Here is a 13589-nt window from a genome sequence, read left to right as displayed (position 1 = left end):
TGGACGGTATACATATTTTTAAATGGAACGAAAGTTAAATAGTATCCAAGTTCTGGAGATTATAGTTTTTATTTCTTTGACAAAAGCTAAAATAGTTTTAAGAAAATGTTACCTATCTATGAAACTTTGAAGTAAGTTCCTATTCCTTAAACCACACAAAAACCACATACCTCTTTACACAGTTAGTCAGGACTCAGGAGCTAAGTACAATCCGTGGTTCAGAGATTCCCCGATCGAATAGAGATAACCGATTCGATTCCCCGTTCGTGCGTACGATAACATTTTAATGTTTCTCACTCGGAATTTGCATTTACTTGAGATTTATGAAATTAGGAACATTTAATAAAGTAATATATTATGTACTAGGTTTCCGCCCGCGGCTTCGCCCGCGCAATCAAAGAAAAATCCGCATAGTTCCCGTTCCCGTGGGATTTCCGGGATTGCGTCATTTTCCCGGGATAAAAAGTAGCCTATGTCCTTTCTCGGGTATCAAAATATCTCCATACCAAATTTCATGAAAATTGGTTCAGTAGTTTAGGCGTGATTGAGTAACAGACAGACAGACAGAGTTACTTTCGCATTTATAATATTATAGTATGGATGTATGTGGCATCCACTACGATGGCGGTTATTAAAAATGGAGCGTGTGTGCCGAGCACATATTGTGACAGAAGTAAAACTTCTATGGCAACATTCAAAGATACTTACAAAAATCGTCGCATTACTCCATGACATGACGGTCAACAGATTTTTATTGATATTTATTTTTCAATTTTCTGTTAAATTTATCAGAGAGTTTAAATTATAATGTTCCAATACGTAAATATTAATCTTTGTAATTAATTAAAATACATACTATCTTATCAGAAACGTCTATTTCGTTTTATAGCAGTTGGTATAATGCAAGCATTTACCCTAATGTGCAAGTAGCATGTATTTACCCCCGAGGGGTTTCTATTTCACATTGGGTGTGGTCTTTTCATTTTTCTGTTTTTCATGATTCACATAATGTTTTAGAGTTCGCAAAATATTTATCGTCTGTTAGATGAGTGTTTATTTTTAGGGTTCCGTAGCCAAAATGGCAAAAACGGAACCCTTATAGTTTCGTCATGTCCGTCTGTCCGTCTGTCCGTCTGTCACAGCCGATTTACTCGGAAACTATAAGTACTACAGTGATGAAATTTGATGGGAATATGTGTTGTATGAACCGCTACAAAAATATGACACTAAATAGTAAAAAAAAGAATTGGGGGTGGGGCCCCCCATACATGTAACTGAGGGATGAAATTTTTTTTTTCGATGTACATACCCGTGTGGGGTATCAATGGAAAGGTCTTTTAAAATGATATAAAGTTTTCTAAAAAACATTTTTCTTAAAGTGAACGGTTTTTGAGATATCAGCTCTCAAAGTCGTAAAAAGTATGTCCCCCCCCCTCTATTTTTATAACTACGGGGTATAAAATTCTAAAAAAAATAGAGGTGATGCATGCTAATTAACTCTTTCAACGATTTTTGGTTTGATCAAAGTATCTCTTATAGTTTTTGAGATAGGTTGATTTAACTGTAATTTATTATATTTGCTGCTACGGAACCCTTTGTGCGCGAGCCCGACTCGCACTTGGCCGGTTTTCTTTATAAGAATCGACAATAGTAGGTTTATAACCCCTAAATAATAATTATAATTTTACACACATTAAATATTTAAAAACTTTAGACAGGGTTTAACTGTAAGCGCGGGTTCTCTTTAATCTGGTTTCGTCGTATTTCACGTATACAACTATTAAAGTGACAGATCCCTGGTTTAAAGTTAGACTGTGTTGACATTATTTTGTGGTAATACCATCTATACTTGCTATAAACTTTTAGCGTATTAAAGTAAGTTATTAATATTCTGCGTGTATACTTCGTCGTGTAAAAATGCTAAAATAAACGTGCTTGGAAAAATGCGTTTATTCTTAAAAGACAACCACAGATACTATACAAACACATAAATAAATCTCAACTTAAAAGAAAAACTTTCCAGCTTGAAGCTTAATCTTTCTAAACATAATAAAAAGAAATAGAATAAATACCAAACAGACATGCGCCGGCGCATTTAATCTCCATTGTCATCAGATTCTTTACTTTAAATGGCCTGAGTAGAATTTTATCAATCTAAATACAAATTATTAACAATTGCATACTTGGTTGTATTTATCGACCTTTGTCGGTAAACTTGAGTATTTTAGTTGTTTTTCCTTCACACATTAGACGCCTTGGTATGCGAGTCGTAAATTAGTATGTTTAAATTTTACCTATACGTTCTTATCGTATTATATTATCTGTGTTTGTACAAAAATGACTTGAAGGATATATGAAATAGTGAATGAAAACGAATTTATACTTAGTTTATATAAGACTCTGTAGCCTCCCAACTGTCTCCAGACAGAAAATCATATCATAAAATCGTTCCGTTGCGACGTGAAGACAAATAAACAATACAGAAATATTAGTAGAACACATATTGAGACTTCAATAATCAATATAATTTTCCGATACATAGTTTATAACCTACATCCATTATAATTACATTCAACGTATTTCATAATTAATATATAGCTCACAAAACGGTAGCCACATAACCATGATATATTATGCAAGACTCAGAGACAAATTAATTAACAATAGTGAAATGGGCCACATAAGACGGGCCGACATCCGTCCCAAATACGTGTGTTGCATAATAATCATTTGACATTGACAGTTATGTCATCAGCTCGTCTCCTTTGCCTAGTGACGCGGTGAAAAAAAACAAACCGAATGACACATGACATTTGGAGTGGCGCGAAATTCGAATGTTTATCGAATGCCCTGACGAAACAAAAGATGTTTTCCCACCAATATTGATATGTTTTTTTTTTATTAAGCTACTTATTTATTTTAAAGAATTTCACAGTTAACACAGCATTTGTAAATGTACATTGTACTCCGATATATTTAAACTTAGCCAAAAAATGGCATTCGATAACTTGCAGAAGTTATCGAGCTTTCGTTAATTCTGCATTCACAACTAAATTCACATCACGCAAAACATTTCTTCATAGAAACCATAATATTAAAGAAGCTCTGCTCGTTTGATATGCTAATATTATAAGGCATTGAAAAATCATTGCCACAAACAATGATTCATTCTATAATAAATTAATAATTTGCTTTGCGCCGCCATATTGCCTTGTGACATCACAATATATGCGTAAAGGAAAACCGAATGACAATATTAAATTTGCCGCCATTCCATACATGCGTTTGCGTTGAAATTACCGCGATTGTATGGAAAATAATGGTTTTTATTTTTATTGCGAATAACTTGCTTATAAAGTGCAATTTGTCTTGTGGCTATTTCTGGATACTTAGCCTTCTAGAGTTCTTATTTATATGTAGGTAAAATTATTGAAACTGTTATATTCATAGTTCACATACATACGTTACAATCTATTAGTAAATATTATTATGTATTAAGTATATATTAGTATATGTAATAATTTATGATACCTACCTATGTATTTTATAGGCATATGTTTTTTGATACTTTTTTCATACACTTAATATATTAGTTGGAAAGTAATTCTGTAAATTCTGTTTTTAACCGACTTCATAGATATAAAAAATAATGTCCACTCGAGCGGAATCAAGAGCAAATCGTCATATTAATATTATGTATGTTCGTTTATATTCAGGCATTTTACTTTTATCGTTTTATTTAATAAACATGTGTATGCCTCAAATTACCCGGAATTTTTTACTTTATTTACGTTTCACCAAATAAGCGGTAATAACGTTTTTCCAACGTAAAAAGGAACGGTTTTTTTCGTAACGTAAATATTAAAATTTTACCGTAAAACGGATTATTCACTAAGAGTAGCGGTGTTCAAACGAGATAAGTAGTAAAAACTACATATCTTATAGACTACAAGCCCGCATAGGACAAAAATATGGGTCAAATGAACCACCAGGGAACATATCTAGAACGATAGCAGAGCAAAAAATAATAAGATTCATCACTATGCCGTCACTTGTAAGCTGTCCAACTGAGTGCAGATGAGAATTGAAAAGTACAGGTAGACTCGGTAAATTTTGGTCATATATTTTTGTACGGCATTCTTAACCATCGATAGATCCGTTAAAAATAATAAGAAACCGCTCAGTGCCGTACAAAAATGGTGGTCCACCAAGTCGGAATTTTTATTTAATTTCCGAGAGTTACCGGGGGTAAATTTGGTCATTTGACCATGTACGGCATCTGTGTCATACTATTGCTATACTGCTTTTAATCCATTATTCCGCAACGCCGTACAAAAATCATGGGGACAAGGGGAAAAAATCGAGAGTTGTAATCCCCTCTCTTTCCCCACTCCAGGGGGTCATTTGACACAACACGAAATAAATTTATTTTTAAAGTATTTTATGCATAGATAATATTTTTTCATGTGCCGTACATTTTCGTTGGTTCAAAGGGGAAAAATCTGAAAAAGAAAAAAATCCATATAACGAAATGTTTGCTTTATATTTTTATAATAAAATATAAATATACATTAATATTAAGAAGCTCGAGGTGGTTAATTATCACCTTGGAAAGTCGGAGTCATCTGGAATGGACTCCGTTAAATTGATGAACTAATAAAAAAGCTATAAACGAAAAGATGTGAATTATATGCAATCAGTCCATGAATACAGGTAAAGTCACAAGCAAATGCTAGTAATATATACTTATTCAAAATGTACAAGTAAAGCGCTTTCAAATGATACCAAACACTGCATATTTATCTTAACTTAATTTTTTTACTCTGTATGTTTTGTCCGCTAGAGGGCGCCACATTAGTTTTTGTGAAACCCCATATAGCCTTTAGCTAGCTGGTCGCTGGTTATCCAGTGAACAATTCAGACGCGACGAATGATATGTCATTTGTCGAATTCTGATAAGTAGTTTAGAAGTTACGAGGGAATAGATGAACATACATACATGACCTGTAAACAACCATAACCCTCCTTTTGCTTTGCCGTAGTTGGGTAAAAATATGTTAATGCCGTACTGTATCAAATGGCCATAAAGCACCCTTAAAATTGTAGCTTTCGTCGCTTTCATCAGCCTAAAAGATGTGGTCTGCACAAAAATGTACGGCATCGTTTTTTCCTAATTTATCTATGTTAATACTATTTAAAACAACGGATAAAGTGTAGAAAACTATTATATTTCATTAATCTACGATGTTTAAACTTTAACAAAATTTCTGGTTTTGCATTTCTCTATAACTTTTTTTAGAACGGTTTCTTTTGAACGGCAATACTATACAACAATTGAATTTTACAATATCATGTTAAAAAAAAAGTTCCCGTACAGGGTCAAATGACCTTACAGCTCTTTATATCAAGAATTTGATGAAATTAAGATGATTATTGGTATACATTTAAAAGAACAATTATTTTTTGACGGCATTGCTTTTAATAGTACTTTTGAGTGCTAGATAATGTTTTGGAACCGAAGCCGTACTTAGTCAAATGACCCCCTGGAGTGGGGAAAGAGAGGGGATTGCAACTCTCGATTTTTTCCCCTTGTCCCCATGATTTTTGTACGGCGTTGCGGAATAATGGATTAAAAGCAGTATAGCAATAGTATGACACAGATGCCGTACATGGTCAAATGACCAAATTTACCCCCGGTAACTCTCGGAAATTAAATAAAAATTCCGACTTGGTGGACCACCATTTTTGTACGGCACTGAGCGGTTTCTTATTATTTTTAATGGATCTATCGATGGTTAAGAATGCCGTACAAAAATATATGACCAAAATTTACCGAGTCTACCTGTACTTTTCAATTCTCATCTGCACTCAGTTGGACAGCTTACAAGTGACGGCATAGTGATGAATCTTATTATTTTTTGCTCTGCTATCGTTCTAGATATGTCCCCTGGTGGTTCATTTGACCCATATTTTTGTCCTATGCGGGCTTGTAGTCTATTATAATATGTAAAATGTAAATACGTAAAATAAAGTCGTGTAAGTTACACTATTTATAATTCAAGCACGGCTGAGCCAATTTTAATGATATTTTGGTCCATTGTATTACAATAAGCCGCGATGATATATTTTCTCGTGTAGAGCATATTATAAAGTGAGCTAAAAGTTTGAGTATTTAAATAAAAAAGTTTTAGTAAAAAGTGAAATAATAATGTAATTTCGAGAAACATATTGGGAATCAGAATCTAGAAAATTCTATTCTGATACTATGATATTAATTTAAATTGGGTTTTATATTGTACACGCTTTATATTAGCTTCACCTATATGTTTGTAACCGACTGTATGTTTGTAACCGACTTCTTTGGGCGCGATTTTGACCCACTTTAAACGGCCAGATTTCGTTCAAACTTTGTAGATTTATTGAGGACCGATGACAATACAATAATTTGATAAAATTTTCTATTTTTTAGTTCGGTTTTCTATGAAAAGCGTGTTTTTTAGTTTTTTTAAACTACATATTATTAAAGCTTCACGCGTCCTCCGTACATTATTTGCTCGTAACTAAATCAGTATGTTATAGTAGGACGCGTGAGAGATTATTTAGACTCTATTAGAATTACTGGCAAAGCTCTACACTCTAGATTGAGCTAAAAATGATTGTACAAAAGGTAATAAAGTATTGTAATAAACAGATACTTGACCACAGGTTAACAGTCTGAGCACAATCAAAATTATCTGATCGCGTAACGCGTCGTAATCATTATACAGAGTGCTCTTTTCTTAAATATTTGAATTTCATAATAATCTTTTTAAATAAGTTGTTTGCGTATTTCGAAATAAATGCGAAGAATATGTTTAAATAAACACAATATATTAAAATAATGAACTAACATAAATTTCAAGTAATAGTTATACCGCTATTGGTTTATTTATAAACATAACGTATTACCTCCTGATCCGACATATTAAAATGAAAAAATTAAATCATATACAATAAATGTTTTTAAAAAAGCATAAGACTTAACAATACTGAAACACGCAGAGAATACGGAAAACATAATATCACACAATTAAAAACCATATCACAACGGTGAGAAGTGAGAACAAATCACATTGAAGATTTTAATTACACGGTATAAATGAATCTCAATCGATCTGCCTGTCATCACTATTTAACGATAGTAACCGGTTTTATTATAGACGTATATAATACTGCTTCATCATTAGACCAATGTATAAGTATTAACTAATTATTATTAAACACATAATAAATCTGTAATTCCTAATATCGTGAAATGACCGCCTCCTTGGTACAGTGGTTGACGCGTGAGCGACACCGAGGGATCCTGGGTTAGATTTACGGTGGAGACGAAGAAAAAAATGTCTCGGTCTGGTAGGATACAGAAGGCTACCAGAACGAGACTTTTTTTTCTATCTCTTGTCTTTCACCTACTTGACCCTAAAGAAAATCGATCAGTGAAACATATGTATAATGCATCTGCCCCTTACTCCACTGGGGGACACGGGGCTTCACACTCCTTATATCGTATCGTATCGTTGAATTTTAAATGTTGCCAATATACTATGTGCCACTTACGAGTCACAGCTGTTATTTTGGTTGTTGGTCGAACCTTACCAATTCTTTTGAAGTTTTTGAAATAATATAGCTATCTACTAGAGCAGGAATATTCCATTTTACTTTATCTCTTTAAACAATCAAAGAAACAAACTTCTCTTTATATTATTAGTGTAGGTGTATATTGCATATAATAAAATCCAATCTTGATGTAGACTAACTACCAATTAATAAGTGTAATATAACGGCAGTTTATCTTTCTCGTTTGCAAGTGACAGCAGTCAATTAGCATTTAAGGTGTAGGTTTGTATTTAAATTAAAGATTTTTATAGAAAAGATACCGCTAATCGTAAAAAGTTTTTATAAATAAATATTTTAAGACATTTTTCACACACGGAACGATCTGATCCCGCTTTTGCTTGTGTTATGGTAACCAAATGGCTGATAAACATACATAATATATAATTGTAAATAAATACTTATATATAGATAATTAACACCCAGAGACAGACTAGCAAACATCTATGTTCATCACACAAATATTTGCCCTGGATGGGAATCGAACCCATGACCTCTGGCTTGGAAGGCAGGGTCAGTACCAACTAAGCCAGCCGGTCAGTCAAAGTTAGTTAAGCTTTCCGCTCGTGATTAACTTGATCTCAAGCGTGTCTAGGATATTTAACTATCGTTATGTCATTATTGTCGTTGGTTCATTAATTAATCGCTTAAATCGAAGCAGACAAATAAGAAATTTTTACACTTTGTGAATTTATGTAATACGTGGTTAGATTACCGTAACCTATATTTAATAAATTTTATTTTTATATTTAAGTAGAACAACTGAATTATTTCGATCTACGGTTACATACAGACATACACGTGAAGCTAATAAAAGCGTGTTAAAAAAGAAACAGCCTGTATAAAATTGTTCACTCTAGGAAGATTTTTCACGGTTCATAGTAGCCTACTAGTTCCGCCGCGTGGCTTTGTTCATGTTTTAAGTCTATCAGATTAGAGGCTATTTTCGTTACGTTGATATCCCATTTTATTACCGTTATTTTGTTATCTTAGTATTTATTACTTCCTATATTATAGTAATTCGAAAAGTATGTATGCTTGTTTGTCACTCTATCACGCAACACCTTAAAAATATGAACCAATATTAGTAAAATAGCTTGAAGTTTTATTTTTTATATTTATTATGATATTACTTCGTAAGCTTCGCGTGTAATTTATTAAAATATAATTTGGATAGTAAATAGAAAAAGCCCAGAAAATTATTTATTATACTTTTAATCCGGGTAGGTATCACATAGGTATAAACTGAAGCCATAGGCCAAAATAACACACATTGCTCTTACAAAGTTCAACAAAGTATGTACCTACTATAGGACAATATACATAATTGACAAAAAGTTTTCTTAACGTTCTTCATCACTACATAGTATAAAACAAAGTCGCTTTCTCTGTCCCTATATCCCTATGTCCCTTTGTATGCTTAAATCTTTAAAACTACGCAACGGATTTTGATGCGGTTTTTTTAATAGATAAAGTGATTCAAGAGGAAGGTTTTAGTATATAATTTATTAGGTTTTAGACAAAGCGGGCGAAGCCGCGGGCGGTAAGCTAGTTAAAATATACAGACAAGACACCGTCAAAGCCTATCACCATGTTAACAGCAATCTAATGATTCGCTCCATCAATTATATAAAACAATGAGAGTATAACAATAGAATATAAACATATTATACCATTTTTGATGGCGTTTTCACACGGGCGCCAGACCGCGGAACGGTTGTCGACCGGTCACAGTGAATACAGAATACATAGTCTTATATAATCACATGTAATAATTATTAGTAATCTATCTTTGTGCTCTGGGGTTTAAAAAAAACTACCAACTTTGGCTGGGTGGTCAAAGGAAATTCGCATTGGAATGAAATGTTTCACCGCGGTAAAAAGTAGTATCAACCTCTATAAAGAAATACATCCATAGCAAAAATGTAAATCGGTAAAGACGCAGCTCTAATCGCTTTAATATTTATGTAATACTAGCTGTGCCTCGCGGTTTCACTCGCGTGGCTCCTGTTGGTCTTAGCGTGATGATAATTGATATTATATAGCCTATACTCTATAGCCTTCCTCAGAATTTTTCAAATCGGACCAGTAGTTCCCGAGATTAGCGCGTTCAAACAAACAAACAAACAAACTCTTCAGATAGTTAAACTCATGAAATTACTGTATTGTCACTGATCGTTTACACATATACAAAGTTTAAATTGAATTTGTCCGTGTAAAGAGGGTTAAATTTTATAACACTAGTTTAGAGTGTATTTTTATCTAAATTGTTTTCCAATTTTGTAATATAGATGCTCCGCTTTCTGCTCTGTTGCAGCGCGATATTAAATAGAGCCTTTACCTTCATCGATAAATGGACAATTCACTATTCAACACAAATAATAATTTAAATCAAACAGAGTTCCTGAGATAAGCACTTTATTTGCGTATAATTGTATTACTAGATAAAATAAGTGGTCTAAACTACAATCTTCATACCATAACCTAAGACGTATCTATTTCAAAGATATCATAATATATTATGTACTTCAATATAAGTAACAGGACAAAGAATGATGTAATCACGTTCGAACGGAGGTCAACTGAATCCTACCAGTTTTTTGGCTCCACAAAACCTGATTTTAGCTGACGAATTTTAACGGTTTTTCGTTTTGCCAGGACTTGTTTTTGGAGATGTGTGTTACTGTTACTGTAATAATAGTGAAGAATATCTTTTCTATATATAAAAACTAGTGGTCCGCCCCGGCTTCGCCCGTGGTACCTAGTTATAGTAATGTTATCTCTCAAGTTGGATCGAACTGCACATGGTGTGCCATCGAGATATATTTAGTACATTCTATCTCGATGTGGTGTGCGAATTTTATTATAATCGGTTAAGTGGTTTAGGAGTCCATTGAGGACAAACATTGTGACACGAGATTTATATAATATGATTAAGATGAATCCCTGTTTCCCTTGGTCACGGCATCACGCGTGAACGGGCGGACCGATTTCGATAATTCTTTTTTTATAATATTCCTAGAAGTACGAGGATGGTTCTTATGGAATGAAAACATAAACATGTAACACGGGCGATTCCGGGGCGGACCACTAGTCATCAATATATATGACTAGCTGTGCCCCGCGTTTTACCTGCATTGCTCCGCTCCTATTGTTCCTACCAAGATATATAATTCAATCAAGGAAGGTAGACTATGATATTATTTCATCACGCTGAGACCAATATAGCGGAGCAATGCGAGTAAAACCGCAGGTTTCAGTTAAGGGTGCGTATAAAGCAAAATTACCAATCTTCTATTAGATGATACGTGTAATATTCAAGACCAAATCTAAAAAATAAAATGTATATCAAACTAGATGATATGTTCAACGATTCTGTTTAATCAAAAACATAAAATTGTATTAAAATTTACTCGATAAAAAAAAATCACCAAGTTAGCTCTAATTTTCACACTTTTACGTTTTCTACTTGACATGGTAATACTTATTATGATTTTTTTTTCATAAACAATTATATTAAAACATTTGCAAGATATTTGTCAGAGCATTTTGTGTAATTACTTTTAGTTTTGGTTTTATCTGCGATAAACCACTTTTATATTTATACGAGTAACGGTTTCAAGTACCAAAATATACAAGGTACCAAAATACTTTTACTCTTAATAAAAAGAATGACGAAAACACTTAATATAAGTTATGTTATTTATCGTAAACAGAACATTTATTTATTTATATTTATTATTTTTACAGGATCAGAAGCGCAAATCGAATGTACACCAGAATACATGAAGGTCACAGTGCCGATGGATGGGGATAGGAAAATATCTTACCTCGATCAATTAAAAGGTAAGTTTCTTCATATTATAAACCTATAAAAAAGAGCGTGTGTGCAGAGCACACGTGTCAGAAGGGAAACTTCTTTGCCAAAATTCAAAGATAACCAAAATCGTCGCCTTACTCCATGACGCGACCTTGAAATCTTACTCTCAAGAAGTTTTACTTAAAAACATATATATAAATAAAGATACATTGAGAATCCCACGTTGATTCGAAATCATCTGTTAAAATCAACTATTTTATCACTTATCAAGGTTTTTTACTCTTTATAACTAAAATATTGACTTCATGACATTTTGTCATGTGAGAAATTTACTATTTTTTTACAATTCTTCAGAGAAAGGTAAAATTTTAAAATAAAACCTTGCGGCGCATTTAACGGCTAAAAAGCTTCTTAAATCATTATGATGAACCTAGTTAATCAATATGACCAATAAATTTACTTATTTTATTTGCCATTTATCAAACACTAGCTGTGCCGCGCGGTTTCACCCGCATTACTCCTGTTGGTCTTAGCATGATGATATATAGCCTATATTACTCGTGGATAATGTAGCTTTCGAATGGTGAAAGAATTTTTAAAATCGGTCCAGTAGTTTATGAGCCTATTCATTACAATACAGACCAAAGTAACAATCCATACTAATATTATAAATGCGAAAGTAACTCTGTCTGTCTGTCTGTAAACTCAATCACGCCTAAACTACTGAACCAATTTGCATGAAATTTGGTATGGAGATATTTTGATACCCGAGAAAGGACATAGGCTACCTTTTATTGCGAAATAATATGTACCATGGGCGAAGCAGGGGCAGACCTCTAGTACATAATAAAGTTTTCCTCTTTATAATATTAGTGTAGATACAAACTTCCCTACTAAAAATCTATTAAATACAAACCGTTAAACAATCAACAAATTATCAGATAATTGTTAATTTTATCGTAAACTCTAATCTTTGTGTATTTTTCGTGAGTAAAAGATACTTTCTCTTTAAAATTAGATGATAAGACTCCGTTAGTTCGTTTTTATAGTTTCCTAACTGTTTATCAATTTATAATACATATCTAAAAACGGATCTTAACTAATAAAATTTAACTTTTTTTACTGTTCGTTTAGTTGGATGTTTTTAATTTGCAAACTCGTATAATAAATAGCCTAGATTATCTGCAATTTTTTAGGGTCCCGAACGATAAAAGAAAAACCCATTTATAAGATTACTTCGTTCTGCGCCTGCCTGTTTTTTTTTTTCAATTCATATACCTAGTTAACAAAGAACGAAAAATACGCTACGAAAAAATCAAACTTATAAGCCATCGCAAGCAAAAGATGCAGCACTTTATGCTGCAAAATTTTTGACATTCACAAGAGAATCAAAACTTTCAGGGGTTTTACTGCCTTATAATTTTACTATTTAAATTTCCTTTTTTAAAGAGTCGTATTGTAATGATTCGAATATATGCAGTTAATACAAAATTATTAATTACTAGCCGTGCCCCGCGGTTTTACTCGCAGTGCTCCACTCCTGTTGGTCTTAGCGTGATGATATATAGCCTATAATACCTCGTTAAATGGGCTATCTAACACCGAAAGAATTTTTCAAATCGAACCAGTGATTAGCGTTCCTGTGATTAGCGTGTTCAAACAAACAAACTTTTCAGCTTTATAATATTATTATAGCTTAATTGACACATTAATAATTAAGTAATATTGTAAATTTCAGAGTATTCCCCATGCCAACCCATCATGGAGGGAACAGCGGCTTCATACATGTTGGACCTTCAGGATTACCACAAATGTGCTGTCACCAAAGTGCTCAATAAAATTACTGTAAGTGTTAATTATTTTATTTATACTTGAGAATATATTAGTTTGGTTATCACGATTAAGTAATATATCTTACTATCGTCTTAAATGTTGCTTTTTTCACGCGAAAACCACTGAACGAATTTTGATGATTTTGCAGCGATGTAGCTTTTGTAGCAGATTAACACAATCTTAGAGATACTGTTAGGTACACTATCTTTACATCCATACTAATATTATAAATGCGAAAGTAACTCTGTCTGTCTGTCTGTTACTCAATCACGCCTAAACTACT

The 13589-nt window shown here is 32.9% G+C and overlaps 1 protein-coding gene across 2 annotated transcripts in view; it reads left to right on the top strand.

The window, feature by feature from the left end:
* The window catches only part of qsm (Zona pelucida superfamily protein qsm), a 54996-nt gene that overhangs the window by 34544 nt on the left and 6863 nt on the right, over positions 1-13589 (top strand). For both annotated transcript variants that reach the window (XM_089712296.1, XM_089712295.1), the window contains exons 3-4: positions 11404-11499; positions 13212-13318. In XM_089712296.1, the coding sequence (XP_089568422.1) occupies positions 11404-11499; positions 13212-13318 (203 nt within the window). The remainder of the gene's footprint in view (positions 1-11403; positions 11500-13211; positions 13319-13589) is intronic.

Source organism: Colias philodice, chromosome 28 (genome assembly GCF_061535455.1).
Source record: "Colias philodice isolate Cphi_HAF_F1 chromosome 28, ilColPhil1 Martin Lab GWU primary, whole genome shotgun sequence".
Taxonomy (NCBI): domain Eukaryota; kingdom Metazoa; phylum Arthropoda; class Insecta; order Lepidoptera; family Pieridae; genus Colias; species Colias philodice.
Note: the sequence above shows the minus strand (reverse complement) of the source record. Positions and strands in the feature narration are given on the sequence as shown.